This window comes from Mustela lutreola, chromosome 6, assembly GCF_030435805.1.
Source record: "Mustela lutreola isolate mMusLut2 chromosome 6, mMusLut2.pri, whole genome shotgun sequence".
NCBI classification, from domain to species: domain Eukaryota; kingdom Metazoa; phylum Chordata; class Mammalia; order Carnivora; family Mustelidae; genus Mustela; species Mustela lutreola.
The window spans coordinates 22,026,438-22,053,107 of record NC_081295.1 but is presented as its reverse complement, the minus strand read 5'-3'; the positions used below and the strand labels follow the sequence as shown (position 1 = coordinate 22,053,107).

The 26,670-nt window shown below is 34.9% G+C and overlaps 1 protein-coding gene across 7 annotated transcripts in view; it reads right to left on the bottom strand.

The window, feature by feature from the left end:
- The window catches only part of WASF1 (WASP family member 1), a 60,952-nt gene that overhangs the window by 7,483 nt on the left and 26,799 nt on the right, over window positions 1-26,670 (bottom strand). For 6 of the 7 annotated variants that reach the window (XM_059176870.1, XM_059176864.1, XM_059176865.1 and 3 more), the window contains 4 exons: window positions 9,635-9,795; window positions 4,019-4,153; window positions 1,545-1,698; window positions 338-455 (listed from right to left, as the gene is read on the bottom strand). In XM_059176870.1, the coding sequence (XP_059032853.1) occupies window positions 338-455; window positions 1,545-1,698; window positions 4,019-4,153; window positions 9,635-9,767 (540 nt within the window). In that variant the 5' untranslated portion in view covers window positions 9,768-9,795. Of the gene's footprint in view, window positions 1-337; window positions 456-1,544; window positions 1,699-4,018; window positions 4,154-9,634; window positions 9,796-12,403; window positions 12,633-26,670 lie in introns of all 7 variants that reach the window. The other variant, XM_059176867.1, reaches the window with a different exon arrangement.

Below are 26,670 nucleotides of genomic sequence, written 5' to 3'. Positions count from 1 at the left end.
TTCTTACCAGAATGCCCTTCTCTTCCCTGGTCCGCTTAATTCCTATTTGTTCTACAGTATTATAAGCTTTGTTGGAAGTGTTTACCAACCCTGTCCTTTGGCTAAAACAGATGCCATTTTGTGCTACCTAAACCCTCCATGCATACCTCTGGTATGGCAGTTATACCACATTATACTACTGATTGTTCATCTGTTCCCCCATTAGACTGTGATCTTCCTGTGTGGTTATAAAGACTACAGTATAAAACTGTCAACATAGAAGCCTAATCAAGTTCCCTGCATGCAACAAAACACAAACACGAAAACTAACTTTAATTTTTTGAATCTCTTGTAATACCTTCTGTTTCCTCTTTTCCTTCCTCTTATCCTCTGTATCTTGCAACATCTTTTCTTTCCATAGATCAAAGAAATACGAAGGGTTGGTATAAAACTTCAAACCTTCTTTACCATCATCTCTGAAATGTAAAAATATCAATTAAAACATATACCAGTAAGACTTACAGAGGCAATCAGAATAATTTTACTAAAATGCTTTTCTTACATTAATGAAATAAAGCGTGCGTAAAAATACTGACAAAATAAATTAGAATGCTGCATCAATAAAATATTTCTTATGAATCAGACAAAAAACTTCAGGAAAATGGAAAACCAGGTGTTTTTCAGAGTTGGTGTTACTAATCTGAAGAACAGCTGGACGATTTTCATCCCTAACTTGTGCTGAATACCAACTTTTCTAAAAGTCCTTTGGGAAATTCCAATAGTTACAAAAGGTTCTGCCAAAGATAAAAGCCTGAAAAGACAATAATATCATTAGAATAGAGAAATTACACAGGTTTCTGCCAATTACTCTAATTTGCTTATTATCTCACCAAACCCCAAAAATATCCTTTACAACTTATTCTAGTAGCAACAGTTATTTTTAGCCAATGACTTGATACTGACAAAACAGTTTCAGATAAATATCTGAATACCATTTTATGCAGGAAATGTGTTATGTATATTACCAATTGAACAAATTATGTGAAAGTACCCCCTAAGAAAGCCTGATGAATTCCAGATTTTATTTTAAATGGCACAAAAGATCTTTAAAAGATACTACACATGCATTTTGTAAAAACTTAATGCATATAGATCAAGAGTAGGCATAAGCAAGCAAAAATGATATTTCTACATTTTGTTAGTGTGGTGGAATTTTGAGCTCTTCATTTTTTATTTTTCACCTGACCAGCTATTACATTAAAAAGATAGTAACTCTTTGCCCCTTCGTATTAATAAATTTGCCACTGGCTTTGATTAATAATACTTTTCAAAACAACTTCCTTGAGTAAGTTTTGTCTTTTGTATGCCAGAACCTTGGGAACCCACCTAGTGTATAAAGCAAAAGTTTTCTAAAGGTGGTAGATGAGGAGGGTTCTATGTGTTGGTGAAACGCTCAGTGACATAAAAAAATGTTCGGGGATTCAGCGTTTAAGGGTGGAGTGCTACTGATCTGGATGGAAAGTCTGCGCTAAATAGCCAGCCTTCACATTTATTACCCCACTGACCTGTAAGGAGTGAGTATATTGAGAGGTGGAGGCTGTTCGCAAACATCATACGTCTCCTGTAACGGAATAGGCAAAGTCTTGCGGTCAAAGAGCTGCTGATCTTGAATTGTGGAACTTCGGAAAGCTTTCCTCATTGTTATATCTTGCAAAGATACTAAAAGAAAAATCAAAAATCTATTTTATTTCTTTTTCTAAGTGGATTTAACATAGTACAGAAATTCACATACCGTATTTAAGAGTTAGCACAGCTCAGGAAGTTGTGACTGTAGAGGCTTATGAATCAGGAAGCACATTTTAAATGCTCTACCATTATATCACAGCATTGCTCCAACCAGGTAAGTTTGAAGGCACCTGTGATTTCTAAGGCTCAAAAGGCTCTAATGATAGCCTGAAGCATCATCTACATTTCTCATCAAACATCTTTTTCCTACTTGCCATCCCTAGCCCCGACTAACCCACATTTTTCTTCTTTCTTTTTTAAAATAATATTTTTTCCCATTTCCCCTTCTTACTTTTATTTAGCGTACACCAACAACACTGAATTACTTAGTCCTCAGTGGCACTCTTGGCTAAACATACTGTTGACGTCTATGCTATCTAGACTATAAATATTATACATACGCTTTAAACTTAAAACAAAATTTACCATAAAGAAAATATTTTCAAGTGCCAGGCAATCTATATCATTATCTATTTCACTTATTACTTATCTTACACTCTAAGGATCTCTATATAGCTATAAGCTCTTGAAGACTGACCCTGTCTCCTACATCAGTATCTCCAGTAACTAGCAGAGCTCCATCACATACATGATAATCTAAAATAACTTCATTTACTCATTTTTTTTTTTGGACTATGCAGCATGTTAAAATAAATGAACCAGATTTGTACATTCTTAATTCTTAGAATGATTTTCTGATGTTAAGAAAGTAGGTGATTTCTTAAATATTTAATATGGGTTTAAGTATGTAGGTAAATACCATAGCAAGGCCAGTACTACACAATTCTTAAATTAATTCTTCTCCCTAAAACAGTATCTCTATCATCTTCACAAGTAAAATTCACTCAGCGTGAGCTGGGTCTGGATCTATGGACTGGCTGGAGCAACGTGGTTCTGGATGGCTACACCACAACTGTCATTCCAGCAACTCCACTGCTACATGATTTGTAACACACTCAAAAACACCAAAATAAAATTCAGAGAAGGAAAAAAATTTTTTTCTCACTATCGCTAAAGAGTGATACAAGAGGTACTTAATGAGAACAGACTATATGTGTTTGATGTTCTCACTAATGTTTATTTCACTTAATTTTTGCAACAATTCAACGAGAAGAGAAATTATTACTCCATTTAAACATAAGAAAACCAAGGCTAGGAAACATGATAAAACTGGCCCAATGCAAAATGGTTAATAAGCAATGGAGCCAGAAGAGAAAACCCCAATCTGTCTGCCACCGAGGCTGATCCTTTTAGCCCTAACACCACACACTGTTCTCTGGCTCCTGTCAGATATGGCCCCTTTTCTATAATCAAAATGGATCAATTCTTGCCACTCCCCCACCCCACTTATTTACTGTAAGTATATAACCAGGATGGAAACTAGTGTTTAATCTCCCCAACCTTTCTTAGTCAAGGATATAAAGAATGTATAAAGTAATAAGCAGTTTAAAAAAAAAAAAAAGGATTGATTGATTGATTTGAGTGAGAGAGAGCAGGGGGAGGGGCAGAGGGAGGAAGAGAGAGAAACTCTAAGCAGACTCTGCACGAAGCATGGAGCTCAACACTAGACTCGATCACAGGACCCTGAGACAATGACCTGAGCTGAAACCAAGAGTCAGATGCTTAACCAACTGTGCCACCCAGGTGCCCCATTAATAAGCACTTTTACATCTTCAACTGCTCTCATTTACCATTTGTCTTATTAACATGCCGCTGTGCTAAAAGCCCTTCCAGCTGCCAACATGACATCTAATATTTAAACAGTTTTATGTAACACAGTAAGTCAACACAGTATTTGTAAATGTAATTAAATATAATTATATAGGTCTTTGTTTAAAAGATAATTTTTTATACAGTTTCTAAATTATATTCATAGTTCTCACCATTACTTAAATTATTTAATAGTAATTTAGAAAACAAAAATACTGGTACTACACTCTGTAATTTTGTATCATATTCATACTGTTATTTCATGTGAACTCTGAGTTTAAAAATCTAGGTTATAGTTATATAAGTAACTTTGGAAATGTCTTCTTTCCAACATCCCCAAAATGGTAACAAATTAAGCAGTTCAGCTTTTAGATTCTGAGTCCTTCTCTAATGTACCCCATAATTTATTGCAACATATATACATCAAAGGCCATGGGTAAAAAAGACCGTAATAAACTCGTGTTTAATACTGTTCTTAAATTAAATGCTCATCTCACCAAACCTAGGGTACATGAGAAAGAAAATATAATATGAATAAACTTACATTCTTCCTCTTTAGGGTCAAGCTGTGTAACACTAACAGATAAACGGTCCACACGTTCTTGTAATGAGTTAACTCTGAAGGAAAAACTATGTGCTTCATTGAACAATTCTCCAAAAATATCTTCAGCGTATTTACCTAGACAAAAATGAAACATATGCCATAAAATGTAATGTGACCAGAGATAAATACCAAACAATTTGGCATTTTAAAAGTGCTGTCCTGAAATTTGGCATTTATTTGGAACTAGTTTATACTTTAAACCCTACAGTGACCAATTGAGACAGGAGTGGGAACACAACATAAACCCTGGGATATCTGATTTTAAATAGATATCTGCCACTTCGTAGGTGTCTTGTGCCTAAAATGGAAATCATCTGCTTTATCCATACCTGCCCTGTTGTTGAGGTTAGAGAACATTATGATGTTAAAGTATATACAAATAATACCTCTTTTAAATCAGCATTCATAAATAAACTCTATAATAGAACTGATTTTCAGGCCAAATGGCAGAATCTAAGAGTCTTCATAAACCCAACTGAAGACCAGTCTCAGATAGACCCAAAACATAGATTCTGAAAATTTATGAGATAAAATATCTTCTTGTTCTATTTTCTCAAAAAAGCATCATAAATCTAAAATCACTGTATTTTCTCTAGTCATATACATTTCTCTTACTGAAAAGAATAAGCAAAAATAATCCCATTATAAAAGGAGAAAAAAAAGAGAAATTTCTATCTAGTAAATAAGCCAGGGAGAAGTTTAGGCAACCTATCATGATATAAAGGTGAGTCATTATTATGTGCACCTTTGAATAAAAAAAATTGATAGTCTTCCTAAATTAAGACATTTTAGACCCAAGGATACTGTGTAGGTTAAATCTAGTTCAACAGTAAGTTCTATTGAGACAGTTCCTGAGACAGAGATAATAAATATTTATTAAATGAATTCATTAATCTCACTAGTTTATATTTGAGTAATATTGCACTTTTCCAAGGTATGCCAATACACTACCTGTTAAATCAACAAGCATTTAATGAGGGCTCGCCCTGTGCCAGGCAGATGTATGACCTTCTGAAGGCACCAAAAAGTAAAACACAAAATTCCTGTCCTAGAAGATTCTATAATGTTTAAGAAAAAAAATCAAAACTTTAAAGTCTCAATAATAAACTAAGAACTTTAATGTCTACAATAATATAATAAAAAAGAATTGTTTTGTATATATTCATTTACTCACATATATCTTTAAACCAAATTGACTGAAAGGGTTTTATATGTACCAGACATTGTACCAGACCCTGGGTATATAAAAATGATTGAACAAGGTCTCTGCCATTGATGAGTTTTGAACAGAGGGAGAAAGAGACATCTAAACAAATATGAAAAGCAATTTAATAAGTAAGTCCAAATTTTTATTCCATTCACTTTGAGGCCTTGGTATCAATTTCCTCACCTCTAAAATAGGGATAAAAATATCTGCTTCAAAAAGAATTTATAAGAAAAGGAGACAGTGAGCAAAGAACCTCGCAGAATTCCACATACAGGGTAGCAAGGGGCATCCCTTACTATAATATAAGGTAAAAGCCACAGAACATAGAGGAAAAAAGCCCCTAACTTTTGAGTGTGGGGTGGTGTCAGAGACACTTCCAGAGACACAGCTCCTTCAGCAGATAAGGAAAGCACCCCAAGTCCCAAGGTAAAAAAAGGCAGGTATAAGATCATTCATTTATTCATCTAATGTTAAGGATACAAATGTTAGGAACACGGAGATAGAAGAGACAATTCTGTCCTTTAAAGAGCTTTGTTTAACACAGGGTTCCTTAATTTACAAGCTGTAAACCAACGGAAAATTATACACAGGTTTTTAAATGTATTTGCATTTTTCTGGAGAGAGTTTCTCGAAAAATTTTTTAAAAGAGTCTACGTTCCCCCTCACTAGAGGTTTAACTACTAAAGTACTTCAGTGGATAAAATAAACATCCCATCTGTTCTCTTTTCATATCCCTTCTTCCTTTCCAAATCTATTTCCTCTTTCTCTTTGAGGTAAAAGGAATAAAGTTTGTAATGTAAAACAGATTGGGCATGTATCTGAATTTGAATTATTAGAAATACTGTACTTATTTATTACCCTTCAAAAACCTACTTGGTCTCCTTACTGTCTTACCATCTATGATGTTAAAAATCTAAATCAAAATCCTCTCAGCTAACATTCTATGTTTTCCAAAATCAGGGTCTGCCATATTTATCCAATACCATCTGTCCCTTTAATCCCCACTATGTATTTATTTTTGACTCTACTCATTTGACTATTCTTCTTGCAAGATAAAAATGCCTTCCTTCCTATTTCCTCTCCATTTTCTAAATTTCTTTTGTTTCTTAAAGGTCCAATTCAATTTAGATTTCGTTCAGCAAGCCTCTTGTAATGGCTTCACCTTGTTTTTCATCTTTTCTCAGTTCCTGTAATCTAAAACTCATGATTTTAATTATATACATGCTCACACTATTCAGAATGATTTCAGTATTAATCATACTTGACTCTTCAATTCAAATGGGGTATATACTCTTTTCAGACAAGAACCACATAGCTTTATCACACAGCAAAGTGTTCAGTGTTGTCTATTGTCTATGTTTCTAATTAGTGTTATCAGGCCAATCTATTTATCCTCCCTCCTACCTTGCTATCTATCTGTCAAATTTAGGCTCTATCAGCTCATCTTGGCAGCATGAACTGACTGTATTCAACAGAAGGGTGGCCTTGGGAAGAGAGAATGGTTAAGGATCCCTCAGGTATGGGCGCCTGGGTGGCTCAGTGGGTTAGGCCGCTGCCTTCAGCTCAGGTCATGATCTCAGGGTCCTGAGATCGAGTCCCGCATCGGGCTCTCTGCTCAGCAGGGAGCCTGCTTCCTCCTCTCTCTCTGCCTGCCTCTCTGCCTACTTGTGATCTCTCTCTGTCAAATAAATAAATAAAATCTTTAAAAAAAAAGAAAAAGAAAAAAAAGATCCCTCAGGTAGTTGGAGTCTCAATGATCATTAAATAAGACAATAATAAAATGGGAAAGAATTTTGGTAGAACAGAATAAATTTATAGAAAGTGAATTCTATGTTTTCAGTTTTTACCTAGTAGAAAACAGAACTGTGTTCTACTAGGAAAAATATTTTTGTGAGGAAGACGACAGGAGGATGTCCCTTGCAATTGACCTTTATTTTGGTGCTCTCTTAACACTTTTGGTGCTAATGATAGCACCAAAGTCAACATTTCAATTACCTAGAACTATTTTGGATAGCCAAGTTCACTAAGTAATTCAGAGATTATTTAATGCATTACTTATTTTAACTACTTTGGATAAATACTGATGTAAAATCTATTTTAAGCTTCCCTGACTTAAGTAGAAATACAAAATTAAACACAATTTAACCTTTTCTTGAGGACTCAATAATGAGTTGATTATGAAATCAAAATGTTCTCAGTGAGAAAGCAGCCTTGAAATGCATAAGATTATCTGCTTTTACATGAAATGGCCTCTTTCCGGTTTTTATATTGCTTTTTCCCTATGTCACTTCTTCCTTTGCTGTAAACTACTACTTTTGACTGGCTTAGGTAATACCTGCTTCTATTTTTATCTCCTCAATGCCTCCCTCTTTTAATGTTCTGAAGCATAAATGTTTGGAAATCAGATCATCAAACCTGTATGAAATATCAAAGTAAACAGACTCTGAGAGAAGGATCAGTTGAGTATTTTATGTACATAGTTTTTAGTGCATGGGCTTGTTTATTTTGGCTAGCTAGGGGCTTTTTAGGTTTGATTCCGGATTCCCAACTATGTCAGTGGGAAAGCTGCCAGAGAGTTTAATTCCAGTGCAGTAAATTATTGTTACACCTTGCTACAGTATTAATGGGGTTTCTTTTGTTTTTGAATCTCTACAAACCGCTTAGAAAATGTTTACAATAGTCTCGGATTCCAAATCTGAAGCACCAGCTATATTTTACAAGGTATTTCTATTTTCAGAGTTTGGCTACAACCTGACCATGTCCCTGCTGTTAGATGTCACTTACATGCATTATACCAGATCTGAACATTCCTTAAGTTTCCATCTTTAGGTCATATAAAATATGGGTTAGTACAGCAAATTAACACTCTTAATCATTATATTAGCTCTAAATTTGACATTGGGAATACACCTAGATCCAAAATTCACTTTAAGAAATATGCTAAGATTTATTGTCATTTCTATGCTATTAATATGTATTTTAATATTAACCTATATACTCATGTACATGTAGTAATACAAATTTTATATGAAGTTATGTTAGATTCAATTAGTGCTATGTCACAAAAAAGGTCAGCAAATATCTGTAAAAATATGGTTAATCATATATCAGTATGATACTTAGGACTCTTCTTTTGATTTGTCTCTAAAGTACATTCCATATTGACTTCCCCAAGGAAAAAAACAGGTAAATAATATAGTATGTTAGTGACTCACTGCCAATAACTAACTTGAAAAAATAACCACCGAAAGAGGCAAGGAATATACTTAAATTCAAATAAATATCCTTTTATTTTTAAAACTATTTCACAGGCAATGTAGAAATTTATTGCTCTCACCAAGAGCATTCAAAACTAATTTTTATGTTGCTCTAGCTATGTATGTGTATGTCCAACTGTTCTCACTTGAAACACATTAACAACCTCTCTTTAGCTTGTGCTAGGTACTCAAAAGAAAGAACAAAAAAGGAAAAGAAAAGAGTCAATCTTGCCTGTAAGGACAATGCATGTGAGGCTAAGATATATCTAGGACCACTTAGAGAATATACTTAAGGCCAAGAACATCTTGTTCTTTCTTTAAAATGAAATATAAATGTCTCATTAAAAATCTAAGCCATCACTTCAAAAGACAGATTGGATTTACTTTTTAAAATTTTCTAGATTTTAAATTTCGAATGATTTACTTAATTCCTTAACTCAGCAATTCTCTCCTGTGGTCTTATCATGGGAGCACACTGCCTGTCTCCTCCAATACCTATCTCTCCCATTGGCCTTTACTCTCGGGCCAACCTTCCTGCCTTTCATCTGCAAGAGGCCAAGCTCACTTGCTATCTTCACAGCGTTCTGCACGTCACACTACTAATGTCCTTTAGACAACTCACCCGACTAACTGATTCTCTTAGTGACTACCTCACACCTCTTAATTTTAGATATTTGATAATATAAAAATATTTCCTTAGGCTAATAAAATATATGTAAAGAAAGAGACACTAGTGAATAGTTGAAGCCTCTAAAAAAGCAACAATGATAATAAGCAAGCAAAAGTACAACCCTGACATTATCTTTCATAGATCAAATCATATTTTAAATATAATTTCAGTAATTCTTGTCCATCATGTGATCCTGTTCCTAAAACTGTCCTTATTTCTCTTTACCAGAGGAAACACGCAGAAAAAAAAAATGATTCTAAAACTCATTAATTTAAATGGGTACATTTTTCAAGACAACATTGTATTCTTCTCACAAAACATCTCCCCAAATTAATCATAAGAACATCTTCTTAGTATTTATACTCTTAAGTGTAACATTGTGGTTTGCAAGAAATGTGTTTCACTGATATAAAAATACTTACTTAGGCTACTTAATTGTCTAATTATATTTGCCAAGGAAATATTGGTTACACATTCTAGTTCATTCTTAATGCCTCTAGGCAGTGCTGTGTGGCACAAGTGCCTAGGATCGATGTTTCTTTTCACTAATGGCATCTTGAGATCAACGTCTGTGCCAGGTCACCTGTAGGAAATCAAACAATAAATTAACATTATTCAATTCAACCCAAAACAGAGTAAGACCTCATCTTTCACATTTAATAATACAATATTTGCTAGTAGGAAGACAATGAAAATGGAGTTACTGGCTAAATGAATCAAAACTTATTTATTAACCACCTTTTCATCTTCAATTATTAGAATTTTAACATTCTATAAAAAAATGAAAAAAAAAAAAAAAACAACTTTCAATGTCAGTTGCTTCATAATGAACTCATAAATCACTATCACTATTACTCTCCTAAAACCACAGTTTTTACTTACTACAACTAGGGGGGTATTTTTTGGTTTTGTTTTTTTGTTTATTGTTTTTTGTTTTTTTAGAAATGGTGTGAAAGGTCCTCTCTAAGGAAGCGCTTAAAGAGAATTAAAGAGGCTGGAAGAATGGATCAAATTTACACTTTCACATAAAATGTATCAGGCTGAAGTTCAATGGCTCAGAGGTCCAACAGTCCTATATCTCCAATCTTATCAACACCGACCATAGCTTTAATTGATCAAATAGTTTAACTTTATTACAATTATGGGAAGCCCTTATTTCCCAGGTCTCACATCTGCACAAATTACAGCTACCATTGGTTTAGTTCAAGAATACCAGTTTCTAACAACATGGTTCCAATTTCACTTACCACATTATATTAAGTACAACTGCACAAATACAAATTTCCTTGTTAGCACTTTAGTCTACAAAGCACTATGTTAATAAGACATGTATATCATGATCAGTGACTGATCATTTCCTTCCAAAGTTTGTTGGTGACTGGTCATCCAATTCACCTGTCTAAAGACAGCAAAGCATGTAGCTCTGGGTTACCTTCTTGCCTCCTACACCCATCTGAAATTTTACAAAACGGGTAACTAAGAGAAGGAATTGGCCAACAAAGATAAAAGTACAGCAAAGAAATGAAAAAAATGATAAAGCTGGAAGTGAAACTGAATTTAAATCTAAATGGAGTAATAGAAGAAACAGCTAATTGTGGGAATGTTGCCATTATGAGACTCTAGATCTGCAGTCAGAAGAATGTAGCAAAGGTAACTTATTGACATAAATAAGGAAAATGGCTGAGACAAAAAAGATGATGTCCCTTGGGAAGTGAAGCAAGCAAAAAACTTTGCATTAAAGAAACTCTTGGAGATATTTCCCAACATTAAAAATGCAAAAGTAAAATGTTGGGAGCTGATCCAAACGGACAATTTGCCAAGGCACAGAAAAGATGCTCACTCTGGCTAGATCTACTATTCTAATTCTTACAAGGAGATGGCAAAGTACTGTTCAAGCTACTCTTGATAAGTTTTTTACAAAGAAATAAAACACTTTAATTCTAATTGTTTTTAATGTTTTATAGAACACTATTAAATTAATATAGTTTTACTTTTTCATTTCCCTATATACATTTATAATATAAGAGTTTTAACATCTTGACAAAATTTTTTAATTTTTTTTAATTTTAATTTTTTTTTTAAAGATTCTATTTATCTGACAGAGAGAGAGAGATCAAAAGTAGGCAGAGAGGCAGAGGGAAGGAGGCTCCCTGCTGAGCAGAGAACCTGATGTGGGTCTCCATCCCAGGACTCTGAGATCATGACCTGAACCCAAGGCAGAGGCCTAACCCACTGAGCCACCCAGGCACCCCGACAAAATTTTTTTAAAGATCATAGAACGATGGTAATATTTTCCACTGATTAAGATCCTTATGTGCAGTTTTATTTTGTATGGTCACTTTTTTAGTCCCACACTACCATGCAAAATGAGGACTGCCTATACTCACCCACTGATAAATAATGTTTATGAAGAAAGTTGTTTCAAAATATTACCCTAATCCAAAAAAGGTTGGACAGCTTTTGTTGTGATTAGAATAGTGCCTTTAGGTAAACTTCAAAATCATTTTGTTGAGAAAAACTCTCTTCCTCATCTCATTTTGTTGAGAAAAATTCTCTCCCTCATCTTTTACTTCAGTTTCAGTTATTATATTCTTTTCATATTTTTCTGTCTTACTCCTTGGTGATTTTAATGGTAACTTATTATCTAACTCACTTATCTAACTCAAATATCAAAATCTTGGTGGCAAAAGTAAAATAAAGCCTAAGAACTTAATATCCTAAATTCTGAGGAAACTGCCTAATTTCTGTTTTAGAGAATTTATAACAGTATCTTTAATGTAGGATCTTTTGTCATACTGGGAAAGGGTGAAAAAAATCCTAAATGTTAGAAGGTTTAATTTAATTAGCAAGCAAAACTAAAATCAAATTCATTTCAGTATTTTTACTGCAAATCAAAGACACTGCAGACAAAGGACTAATATCCAATATCTATAAAGAACTCCTCAAACTCAACACTCAAAAAAGAGATAATCACATAGAAAAATGGGCAGAAGACATGAACAGACATTTCTTCAAAGATGACATACAAATGGCCAACAGACACATGAAAAGATGTTCATCATCATTAGTCATCAGGGAGATTCAAATCAAAACCACATTGAAATACCACCTTACACCAGTGAGAATAGCCAAAATTAACAAGACAGTAAACAAGTGTTGGGGAGGATGTGGAAAAAGGAGAACCCTCTTACACTGTTGGTAGGAATGCAAGTTGGTGCAGCCACTTTGGAAAACAGTGTGGAGGTTCCTTAAGAAATTAAAAATAGGGCTCCTGGGTGGCTCAGTGGGTTAAAGCCTCTGTCTTCAGCTCAGGTCATGATCCCCAGGGTACTGGGATCGAATCCTTCATCGGGCTCTCTGCTCAGCATGGAGCTGCTTCTCCATCTCTCTCTGCCTGTGCTCTCTGCCTACTTATGATCTCTGTCAAATAAATAAATAAAATCTTAAAAAAAAAAAAAATAGAGCTTTCCTATGACCCTGCATTTGCACTACTAGGTCTTTACCCCAAAGATACAGATGTAGTGAAAAGAAGGGCCATATGTACGTCAATGTTCATAGCAGCAATGGCCACAGTCGCCACACTGTGTAAAGAGCCAAGTTGCCCTTCAACAGACGAATGAGTAAAGAAGTTATGGTCCATATATACTATTGAGTATTATGCCTCCATCAGAAAGGATGAATACCCAACTTTTCTATCAACATGGACAGGACTGGAGGAGATTATGCTGAGTGAAATAAATCAAGCAGAGAGAGTCAATTATCATATGGCTTCACTTGCTTGTGGAGCGTAAGCAAGAACATGGAGGGCACTGGGAGGAAAGGAGAAGTGAGTTGGGGGGAATCTGAGGGGAGATGAACCATGAGAGACTGTGGACTCTGAGAAACAAACTAAGGGTTCTGGAGGGGTGGGGGGTTCGGTAAGCCTTGTGGTGGGTATTAAGGAGGGCACGTACTGCATGGAACACTGGGTGTGGTGAATAAACAATCTTGGAACACTGAAAAAATAAAATCAAGTTAAAATAATAAAACACTGCAAATGATCTATTTCCTCTTTAAAAACAATAAAAAATACTGCACAGGATGACCAATAACATATATTTTAACATCTTTTGATCCACCATTGACTAACTTGCCTATTTAAGGGTAAAAATCTTTCATTTAATAATAAAAAAAAAAAGCTAAAGTGTATTGTGCTAAGACATAAAATAACTAACTCTAAAAATTGTTAATCTATTTTCTTAGGCCATGACTAAATACAACAAACAAAAATTTCCCAACTATTATATAACCCATGTGGTTCTAAAAGTAATTGTTTGCTAAAAAATTCCTAGGCTTCCTCATCTATTTTCCTGGGTTCTTAGCAATTAAACTTCCAATTATTGAAGCAAACATCAAGAGATTGAGAGAATGCAAACTGAAGTCTACATCCCCTAAGGATTTTTAAATTATTTATTAAAATAAAATAATTCATTTTAATAAATCTGTTTCTTAATTCAAAGAACATTTCTTATGGGTTTAATTTTAAATCCTGATATAAACAGTAAAATTAAAAATAAAATTAGCTACAATACTGCTAAAGGCATCATGTTTATTTATTTTCTAAAAGATTCCACTCCTCTATTTGAGAGAGAGAGAAAGGATGTGAGCAGGGGGAGGAGGAGAGGGCGCGGAAGAAGCAGACTCTGCACTGAGCACAGAGCCTGATGCAAGGCTCAATCTTACAACCCAGAGACCATGACCTGAGCCAAAATCCAGACCTTGCTGTTCAACCTCCTGAGCCACCCAGGCGCCCCTAAACACAAACTAGATTTAAAATTAAATACAAAAATACAAATCTAATACAATTCAAAATAATATTATTTAATATGACAAAATCACTTTAACTCAATCATTGCTTGCCATATGAATCTTGTACTGACTGCTCCAAAAATCTGCTTTATTTTGTTCATGCCTATTCTGCTATGTAACAGCCTTTCCTTTATTTGAACTACTGTGAAATTTTATTTATTTGTTACCTCACTGACAATATTGGGCTTTATTATGTTCAAATACAACAGTTAGGCTCAAGTGTTTCCCTGCAGTATCACCATTTAGACTGAACCATTTAAAGTAGTACTAGTTGCACTAAAGTTATGATAAACACAATCATAAACAGAGATACTAAAATTACTTCCCAGGATTCATGTAAAGTAGACAACGAAACGATTCAGAATACGCTTTCAGTAAGTCCTTTCAAAGTAAAGAGTTTTTTAAAATTTTTTAATTTTTAAATTTTTTTTTTTTTTTTTAATTTGACAGACGGAGATAACAAGTAGGCAGAGAGGCAGGCAGAGAGAGAGAGGAGGAGGAAGTAGGCTCCCTGCTGAGCAGAGGGCCCAATGTGGGGGCTCAATCCCAGGACCCTGGGATCATGACCTGAGCCAAAGGCAGAGGCTTTAACCCACTGGCCACCCAGGCACCCCTCAAAGTAAAGAATTTTTATAACAAAACAAATGAATAAACAAACAAAAAGCAGAATCAGACATACAAATACAGAGAACTAAAGATTGCCTAAGGGAAGGGGGGTAAAATGAGTAAAGGACAGTAGGAGATACAAGCTTCTGGTTATAGAATGAATAAATCATGGGAATAAAAGGTACAGCATAGAGAATATAGTCAATGATATTGTAATAGCATTGTATAGTGGCAGATAGTAACTCTACATGTGGTGAGGTTAGCATAATGTATTGAGATACTGAATGCTGTACACCTGAAATTAATGTAGCACTGTCAACTATATTCAAAAAAGTTTAAATAAAGAATTCTTAAAATTTTAAAATTCACACAGAAAACTCATAAACATCCAAAAATAGGTCCAGGCTGAGAAATATTCTAGGTCAAACCAAAGACATCATTTAAGGAGGTGCAATGAGTTGTTCAAGAAGCAGGGTTAGGAACAGAATCTATTTGTGTACATGCAAGTTTAATCAAACTCTACTGTTTCTTCATAGTAAGATGTATTTATACAACTTGTACTTTAAAAAACCATTCTAACAATTCACTATTCATGGACTGAACAAAATTTCACATAAGAGGAGAAACAAAATGATTCTTTCACAAACCAAAACAGATGAACACTGTTTTTTCCTATTTTTAAAGAGTAGGAAACACATCAGTTATGTATCATGGATGATAACAAGCCCACCAACAGACTCCTTCTGTACTTGATTTAACCCAAAATATGGAACATTTTACCCCTTTCCCACTATCTTTCCTTCATGTTTTCTTTGTTTATCACCACACACATAATTCCAAATACTGACTATCTCTTTCTGGATATCCCCATGAATAAAACCTTAAAATAACAAGGCCCAAACTAAAGTCATTATTTTTCCCCAGCAGAAACCTAGCTCTTTATTTCTTATATTAATTAACAGTGCCATCAAAGTATAGCTTAGTTAGATAGAATCTTCTTTGACTTCTTTCAATCTTAACAAATCTAATCTGTACAAGAACATCTATTCAATTCCTAGGAGATCATCTATTGGTATCTAACTACTGGTATTTTCCTCAAAATTTTTGAAAAACTTCCAAAATTTTTGTATAAATTTGTATTTCCATATCCTCACAAACATGTGGGCTTTCTAATACCCATGTTACACTCTGTAAAATACGCCATAATTTATCTGACATTCTCCTAATTCTGGACATTTTGGTTACTTCTAAATTTTTATTATAATAAATAATACTTAATAAACTTACATTATATAAGTCTTTATACAAGTTCCTGGTTATTTTCTTGAAGTATGAAAAATTCAAGACTCTTAAATATTTATTTCCAAATTGCTTCCAATAAAATTATTCCATTTTCGGGGCACCTGAGTGGCTCAGTCAGTTAAGCCACTGCCTTTGGCTCAGGTCATGATCCCAGGGTCCTGGGATCGAGCCCCACATCGGGCTCCTTGCTGAGCCAGGAGCCTGCTTCTCCCCTGCCTGTGCTTGTTCTCTTCCTCTCTCCCTTCTCTCTCTGTCAAATAAATAAAAATCTTTAAAAAAATTTTTTTAAAAATGATTCCATTTTCATTTTTACCACACATGAGACTATTTTAATACTTTTTCAACTCCATTATTTATTGTCTATGAGACCTCTTATATTTCAGTTTCCTTCCCTTAAGTAGGGAGAATAAGACCACCTAACTCAAGGGTATTTTATGGAAGTTAAAATGGTTGTTACATGAAGAGTTTTCAGAAAAGTCCTTGGCACTCCTGGACAACCAACAGGTTAAAAAAGAAATCAAAAGGAAAATCAGAAAATATCTGGAGACAAAAATGGGATGTAGCAAAAGCAGTCCTTATGGGATGTAGCAAAAGCAGTTCTAAGAGGGAATCTGATAGTGGTAAATGCCTACATTAAGGGAAAAAAAAAAAAGATTTCAAATAAATAACCTTAATTTATACTTCAAGAAATTAAAGAATATGCTAAGCTCAAAGTCAGGAGAAGGAAGAAAATAATAAAGCTTAGAGCAGAAATAAATGAAATAGGGAAAGACAACAGAAAAAAAAAGCAATGAAATTATGAGTTGGTTTTTGAAAAGATAAAAACTGAGAAAACTTTAGCTAGACTAACCAAGAAAAAAGAGTAGACTCAAATACACAAAATCATAACTGAAAAGGAAGACATCACAATTGATACCAGAAATACAAATTTCATATTCAGCTACTAAGAACAATTATACACCAACAAATTAGATAACCTAGAAAAAAATGGGTAAATGCCTAGAAATATACAACCTATGACATTATTAGGAAAAAAGAGAAAATAAACCAGTAAGGAGATCAAATCAGTAATCGAAAACTTCCCAAAAAAGAAAAGCCCAGGACCAGATGGTTTCACTGGTGATTTCTACCAAACATTTATTTTTAAAAACTTTTAAAAAAGGTTTTATCTATGTATTTGAGAGAGAGAACATGAGCGGGGAGAGGATCAGAGAGAGAAGCAGACTCCCCACGAGCAGGGAGCCTGATGCAGGACTTGGTCCCAGGGCTCTAGGATCATGACCTGAGTGGAAGGCAGTCAGTCAATCAGTCAGTCAATCAAATGAGCCACATAGGTGCCCCTCTACCAAACATTTAAAGAAGAATTAAAGCCAATCCTTCTTAAACTCTTCCCAAATATTGAAGAGTAAATAATACTCCCAAACGATGAAGCTAGCATAATCCTTATCAAAACCAGATAGACTACAAGAAAACTATAGGCTGGGGTACCTGGGTGGCTTAGTCAGTTAATCGTCTGCCTTTGGCTCAGGTCATGATCCCAGAGTCCTGGGATTGAGTCCAGCACCAGCTCCCTACTCAGTGGGGATTCTGCTTCTTCCTCCCCCTTTCATGCTCTCTCAAATAAATAAAATCTTAAAAAAAAAAAACCTAATAAATTCAATAAAGTTGCAGAATCAAATTAATATACCAAAAATCAGTTGTATTTCTTTACAGAAACAACAAACCATCTGAGAAAGAAATAAAGGAAACAACCCTATATATGATAGCATCAAAAACCATAAAATTCTTAGGAATAAATTTAACCAAGGAGGTAAAAGAACTGTATGATGAAAATCATAAGACACTGATGAGAGAAACTAAAGACACAAATAAATGGGAAACTACAGATTCAATGCAATCCCCATCAAAATTCTAATGGCATTTTTCACAAGAATAGAAAAAGCAACCTAACATTTTTATGAAGCCACAAAAGACCCCAAGAACCAAAGCAATACCGAAGAAGAACAAAGATGGAAGCATCACATTTACTGGTTTTAAACAACACTGGGAAGCTATAATAATTAAAATAGTATTGTACTGGCATGAAAATAAACACACAGGTCAATGGAACAGAAGTGAGAGACAAGAAATAAACAATGCATACGTGGTCAGTTAATACCTGACAAGGAAGCCAAGAATTCTCAATGGGGAAAAGATAGTCCTTTCAATAAACAGTGCTGGGAAAACTGGATATTCACATGCAAGAAAATGAAACTGGACCCCTATCTTACACCACTCACAAAAATTAACTCAAAATGGGGATGCCTTGGTGGCTCAGTTGGTTAAGCAGCTGCCTTCGGCTCAGATCATGATCCCAGCGTCCTGGGATCGAGTCCCACATCGGGCTCCTTGCTCCGCAGGGAGCCTGCTTCTCCCTCTGACTCTGCCTGCCACTCTCTCTGCCTGTGCTTGCGCGCGCTCTCTCTCTCTGACAAATAAATAAAATCTTTAAAAAAAATTAACTCAAAATGTATTAAAGTTAAGTTTAAGTGTAAGAACAAAACGCATAAAACTCTTAGAAGAAAACACAGGGAAAAATCTCCTTAACATAGCTCTTGGCAATGAGTTTATGAATGAGATATGGTGAACACAAGGAACAAAAGCAAAAATAAACAAGTGTGACTATAGCAAACTAATACGCTTCTGCACAGATAAAGAAAAAAATAATAACAAAATCAAGAGGCAACCTACAGAATGGAAAAAAATACTTGCAAACCATTTAAATGATAAGGGGTTACTATCCAAAACACCTAAGGAGCTTATACAACTCAACAGCAAAAACCACTAACAATCCAATTAAAAAACAGGAAGAGGAATGAATAGACAAACATTTTTCTAAGACAATGTACAAATGGCCAATGGGTACATGAAGATGCTCAACATCACTAATCTCAGGGAAATGCAGATCGAAATCATAATGAGGTATGACCTCACCTATGTTTGAATGGCTATTACTAAAATACAAGAGATAACAAGTGCTGGTGAGGATAAGAAGAAAAAGGAAACCTTGTACATTGCTGGTGGGTTTATAAAATGGCACAGCCACTGAGAACCAGTATGGAAGTTGCTCAAAAAAAAAAAAAAAATCAAAAATACAATTACAATATGATGCAGCAATCTCACTTCTGGGTATATATTCTCCAAAATGCAATCATTAGATTGAAGATATATCTGCATCCCTATGTTCACGGCAGCATTATTCACAATAGTCAAGACATGGAAACAACCAAAGTGGCCACTGGGGAATGAATGGATAAAAAAGTTGTGGTAAATACATACAATGAAATTTTATTCAGCCATAAAAAACGACATCCTGTCACTTACAACAACATGGCTGAACCCTGAGGGCATTATGCTAAGTAAAATAAGTCAGAGAATGAAAAATACAGTATGATCTCACTTATATGTGAAATCTAAAAAAGCTGAACAAAATAAAAAATATGTGAAATCTAAAAAAGCTGAACAAAATAAAAATAAAAAAGCTGAACTCATAGAAAACAGAGCAGAATGGTGCTTGTTAGGGGCTGGGGGTTGGGAGAAATGAGGAAATGTTAGTCAAAGGGTACAAACAAACTTACAGCATAAGACAAGTAAGTTCTGGGAATGTAATTACAGGAAGACTATAGTTAACAATATTGTATTATATACTTAAAAACTGCTAAAAGAGATCTTAAATGTGCTCACAACAATAAATGGTAATTATGTGACATGAAGGGTGTGCTATTGTAAACATTTCACAATATATGTATTTCAAATTATCACATTGTTAGATATTACTTACATCTCAAGAAAGCTTAGAGGGGAGTCTCTCTTACATGATCAGTGCACAGTAAATATTACTACTATTGTAGTTTCTCACCAACATTAATCACTAAGAGATAGAATTGACAGTACTCTATGATTAATTTTTTCAAAGATTTATTTAAAGATAATGTGTGTGAGTGAGAGAGAGTAGGGTGGAGAGAGAGAGAATATCTCAAGCAGACTGCTCTGAGCACGGAGCCCCACCTGGAATTCAATCTCACGACCGTGAGATCCTGACCTGAGTGGAAGCCAAAACTTGGTGCTCAACCAACTGAGCCACACAGTCACCCCTCTTTGACTCATTTTAAAGAGAAGAAAATGATACAGAAGCAACATCAGAGAGCAAAGAAAATACTGACCCACATCTTTTCCAAGTTTAATATATGTGGGATTTATGAATATAGGTAGCACTCTCACACAAGAGGGTACGGATGAAACTAATTTTAGGGACTAGCTAGTTATCAGTTAAGGCAAGGAGAATGAAGGTTTAAGTTTGGAAAAGAGGGACAAAAATAACTATACACAGGGAAGTTTGCAAGTCACAGAAGCAGAAGCTCTCTGGAGCACAGTGGAAGGATTTGGGAAAGATGGAGAAATGGGTCAAATGAGGAACTGTTCAAAGCAGTGTAAGATGTGAGTTCAGAGGATAACAGAAAACAAAGGCAGCTTGTACTTCTGCCAGCTGACTCAGAAAAACAGTCAGATGAAACATAATGGAATTATTTCTAGGTCTTTTGAAAAGAATATGGGCATTCTCTTTGGTTTATGCTATGGTCCTAAAGGTGTCAAGAGACAATGCTACGGCATGCAAAAGTAAGTATGTTTTCAAAGTTTACCACATACTGTCCTACAGATAATTACTGGCATTGGAGGGATAATCCTCTCACTCAGACTTCCAGTTCAGTTGCTTCCTTCATTATAACACGCTGTCATTTTCTCCTAAATTTCATTCCTGAATTTGCAACTAATTACTTGGGAAAAATAATCATATATAGTTTTATTTTTCTTTAGTTGCATTTACTATTTGCTACAAGAAAGGTGATTTGCTATTTTCCTGCCCACTCGTTAGTCTCATGAGATCTTCACGTAACTTTTTATCTTGGCTTTTCACTACAGAGAGGAGTGTTCTGGCTTTTCAAACCTGAGCATTTCAACATGTACTTCTCTTCCTGAACATTTTTAAAAATACAAAATAAAACTAGTACCAACATTAATTCCCACTCTTAATAGTTTTCAATTCAGAAAACCCAGCTATTTTTAAGACTCATAAGCTGGAACATATATTGGAAGCCAACTAATTCATCCTTCATTTTTGTAGATGAACAAATTTACCTGAAACAGTTAAGAAACTTGCCTGAGTTATTAACAAAATTGGCAGCAGAGCTATGATTATATTTTAGGTTTCCAGGTTTTTACCCACTCTTCTTCTCTTAATCTGTTTAAAAATGCATTTTAAAATCCATTTTTATTTATTTTAAAGATTTTATTTATTTATTTGACAGAGAGAGATCACAAGTAGGCAGAGAGGCAGGCAGAGAGAGACGGAGGAGGAAGCAGGCACTGAGCAGAGAGCCCGACGCGGGACTCAATCCCAGGACCCTGAGATCATGACCTGAGCCGAAGGCAGAGGCTTTAACCCACTGAGCCACCTAGGGGCCCCTATTTATTTTTTTAATTTTATTTTTTCAGTGTTCCAAGATTCATTGTTTATGGACCACACCCAGTGCTCCCTGCAATATGTGAGCTCCTTAATACCCACCACTAGGCTCATGCATCCCCCACATCCTCCCTTCCAAAACCCTGTTTATTTCTCAGAATCCACAGTCTCTCATGCTTCGTCTTCCCCTCCAATTTCCCCCAATTCATTTTTTCTTTCCTTCTCCTATAAAATCCATTTTTAAAATGCATTTTAAAAATTCATTTTATAGGGGCACCTGGATGGCTCAGTGGGTTAAAGCCTCTGCCTTCGGCTCCGGTCATGATCCTAGGGTCCTGGGATTGAGCCCCACAACTGGCTCTCTGCTCAGCAGGGAGCCTGCTTCCTCTTCTCTCTCTCTCTGCCTGCCTCTCTGCCTACTTGTGATCTGTATCTGTCAAATAAATAAATAAAATCTTAAAAATTTTTTTTAAATCCATTTTATATTCTTGAGAAAACAGTCTCCCAAATTTCACAATACCTTAAAAATTTTCCAGTGGTTATTTTGAAGTTCCCCAATTCTCAGATGACTACCTCCTTAAATATTACTTCCACATTATGCATGATGATCAAAATTTGGTGGCAAAAGAGACACAAAAGAAGTAAAATGCCTTACCACCCAAAAGCTTACAAGATAATGAGGAAGCAAAGATATATTCCAAAAACTCAAAAGTATTAAAATTGAACATATGGATGACTAAGGTTTAAAAGTAGGATAAAACACATTATTGGGTGATCAAAGAGAATGAAATCAAAACAAGCTAAAAAGGTTAAGGCAACATGATAGTGATAATAGACCTGTGTGCTATATTTCACTGCTAACCCCATGTAGCTAATTTAAAAACAAATAAATTATTTAAAAATCAGTTCTTCAATCCACTAGCCACATATGACAACACAGCTACAGAACATTACACCATTATTGCAGAAAGGTCTGTTGGATAGCACTGAAGCCCAAAATGGATAAAATAGTAAGAAGATAGGTTAAGTCAGGCATAAGGAAAGATATATAAGGAAACTTGCCTGAAATGTACATGGAGATGGAAACACAAGATAAAAAATGTCATCAAATTGTAGATTTTGAACTTTTTGATATTTAAGGAAGAACACATGATTCTTCTTAAGGAGTAAAAGATCACAAACATTCGATTTTAGAGAATTTTAAAGAGATTTTACTGTTTCTTCTGGACTAAATGTGAAAGGATGAGGCAGTAAACCAGTGCATCATATAAGTGGTATATATACACATATGTATGTATAGCTTTAGCAAGTATCGTTAAATGGTTTCCCAAAGTGTTTGATCCAATTTATACCCCCACCAGCAATTTATCATAATTCCACCAATTTGACATCCCTGCTAACACTTGGTATTATACACTAATAACTTTTTAAAGATTTACTTATTTTAGAGAGAGAGAAAGTGAGTGGAGGGCAAGTTGGGGGAGAAAATCTTCAAGCAGATTCCCTGCTGAGTGGAGCCTGATACTAGCCTCCACCCTGCAACCCAAGATACCATGATCTGAGCCAAAACCAAGAGTTGGATGCTCAACTGAGACACCCAGGTGCCCGTAAACTTTAATAATTTGATGACCCAAGCAAGACGAATCACATTTTATTCTGAACTTTCATCTAATCTATCAAAGAGTTTAATATCTAAAGTCTTTTGCCATTATTATAATAAAATATTAAATGTATTATTCTTGATTAAATCTTTCCTGTGAAGTAAACAATCAGTACATAAAACCTCTCCCATGCTATAGAAACACTATTCCCTACATTCTGTAAGATTTCTGTATACTCAAGAATTTTATGACTGGCCTAACTAATAACAAGATCAACAAAATGCACAAAGCTACACTAAGTCATCTATTATATGAATTTAATTAAAAGTTGAGGTTTTAAAATATTGAATTTATATTTATAGACACACATTGAGTCACAATATTAATCACAATTTTGAGTCAAGAACTTGTGAAACTTACAAAATCACTTCTATCATATTCAATTCTTAGTTACATCCTCACTTTTGTAGTGTTTTCTCTCTTGACAGGTGAAAGAGAATACAAATATTATTAACCTTTTAGTTATCCCAACTTGGACATAGAAATGCTATGCTGAATCAAATCAATGAGAATAATCAATCTGCATTCTATTTGAATCTCACAATCATCCATTTGCAAGTATTTATTATTACTATCATTACTATTACTTTTGGTCTTTTGTCCTATTTTTAGGAAAAAAACATATAAACTTTAATGAGGTATAACTGAGGCTTGATATACTACATGTAGTAGACAGAACTCTACGATGGCCTCCAAATCTGCCCCTAGTGCTACTTCTATGATTGCTATATTGCATGTTAAGAGAGATTTTTGAAGATGAAATTATAGCCATTCATTAGCTAACTTAGTAGAGGGAGATTAAATGTGTGGGCTTACTCTAATCGCATGAGCCATTTAAAAGCAGAGTTTTTTCCAACTGATAGCAGAAGAGGAAGTCAGATTCAAAGCATGAAGGAGATTCACTGTGCCACGGCTAGCCTGAAGAGGGAGGGGACCACTTGAAAGGACCTGAGTGTGGCTTCCAGGAGCTAAGAGCAACCTGACAGGCAGGAATAAAACAGGAACTTGAACTCGGTAACAGCAGGAAATGGATTCTGACAACCTCAATGAGCTTAAATTAAGCTGATGTTTCCCCAAAGTCTCCAGAAAGGAACATAACTCAGTTTACACCCTGATTTTGGCCTTGTGAGACACTCTAAGCAGAAAAACAGACATGCCCAGCCAGATTTCTGACCTATGAAACTGTTAGATAATAGTGGTTATTTTAATCTGCTAAATTTCTGGTAATTCATTAAGCAGCAACAGAAAACTAATACACTGCACACAAAGTGTACAGTTTGATCAGTTTTTTTTTTTTTTTTAAAGATTTTACTTATTTACTTGACAGAGAGAAATCACAAGTAGGCAGAGAGGCAGGCAGAGAGAGAGAGAGGAGGAAGCAGGCTCCCTGCTGAGCAGAGAGCCCGATGCGGGACTCGATCCCAGGACCCTGAGATCATGACCTGAGCTGAAGGCAGCGGCTTAACCACTGAGCCATCCAGGCGCCCAGTTTGATCAGTTTTAAAACAGTTTTAACACCATTTAACACTGTGAAATCACCAGTCACCCCTTTAATTTTGTGTCCCTTTGTAATACCTCACTCCACCCATAACCACAAGCAATCACTGACTTCCCTTCTGTCACTACAGATTTATTTGCTTGTTGTAGAAGTTTATAAAAATGGAACTATAAAGGTTTTTCTTTTTTCCTGCCTTCTTTTCATTCAGCCTAGTTATTTTGATATTCATCAGTGTTGTCCCATGTATCAATCATTCATTCATTTTATTGAACAGTATTTCACTGTATGGATAAATAGTTTGTTCATCTGTTGATGGACATTAGGATTATTTTCAGTTTAAAGTTACTGCAAAAAAGGTTACTATGAGCATTTTGTACAAGGTTGTATGTGGCCATGTATTTTTGTTTTTCATGGGTAATACACGTCAGTTCGTTTTAAGGACCTGGGGGGAGAGAGGTGGGAGAAGAATTAAGGGTCTTTCTGAAGTGAAAAATGAGAGGGATTCTTTTGACTTCCAAAAGTAAATTTCAGGAGAAGTTATGACCTCTCCTGTATCTGAAGAAATGTTCAAGAAGTCTACAAACTGGCCGAATAATAGCAAAGAAAATGAGTTGACAGGCAAAGACACAAGTCCCTTCTTTCTAAATTCTACTTTTTCCCTCCAACATATTTTTCAATGTTTTGATTCTGTTGCTTATATGCCTGATAAAATACAGTATCATATAGATTACATTTAATGCATTTCAATGCACTATTACAAAGATGTCTGCATTCCAGATTTCTCATTTACTATGATGAACAATATTACTTATCTTCTATGAACAGGCTATATTACAGCAAGAACCATGGCACTGCCTTAACATAACCACAATGGAAGGACGCATTTTAGCAAGAACCTAGCCCATATGGGAAGACCTAAGTTAATTTTTTTTACACATAAAAGCAAATAAAGAAAAGGGATCCAAAACAAAACATGCAATGAAGGGACCTGTTTACCACCACCTGAACTTAATAAATCCAGAGTTTATTGTTAGGCAATTCTGAAAGAATAAAAGTAAGTGGTGAAATTCAGAATTCTGTCTCACAGACATATCTGAAGTGATTACAGGGAACTTATGTGAGTGTATTTCAGAAAACTAATTCAAAATGTTTTTGAAGAATAAAAGTGATGTCAACACATCAAGAATGATTAGATATGTATGAAAATTTTTTTTCTTTTTTAGGGACTTTACTTCCCCTATTTTTTCCATGATGACTCTTCTGTGAGAGTCCACTCTGACCTAATCACTTTTTTGCTTTTTCATTGTACAGTATTCTCATGACAAGCAAGATATAAACTAAGATACTGCCAGGAAGACAGCATATTTCTTTTTCAAAAGCCATAAAATAAAGACAGAAGTACAGGGACTACTCCCTAACTTTATGAAGCCAGTGTTACACTAAAACAAAAGCAGAAAATAACATTTCAAGAAAACTACACACCAGTATCTCTCATAAACACCGATGCAAAAATCCTTAATAGAATTAGCAAAGTGAATTCAACAATGTATAAAAAATTATACACCACAACCAAGTGGGATTCATTCCAGTTACAAAAGGCTAATTCAATATTCAAAATTCAATTAATGACTTTTACATGAATGGTCACAGCAGCTGTATTTGTAGCCAAAACCTTAAAACAACCCAAATGTCCATCAACAGATGAATGAATAGCAAACTGATATCCACTGAAATAGTGTTTATACAATAAAATAGCATTCAGTAATAAAATGAACTAATTATGGGGGCGCCTGGGTGGCTCAGATTAAGCCTCTGCCTTCGGCTCAAGTCATCGTCTCAGGGTCCTGTGATGGAGCCTCACATCGGGCTCTCTACTTAGCAGGGAGCCTGCTTCCTCCTCTCTCTCTGCCTACTTGTGATTTCTGTCAAATAAATAAAATCTTAAAAAAAATAAATTACTAAAAAAAAACCCAAAAAAACAATTACTGTAATCCGTCACATCTACATCCATCACATCTACAGTCTAAATAAAAATCACATGAT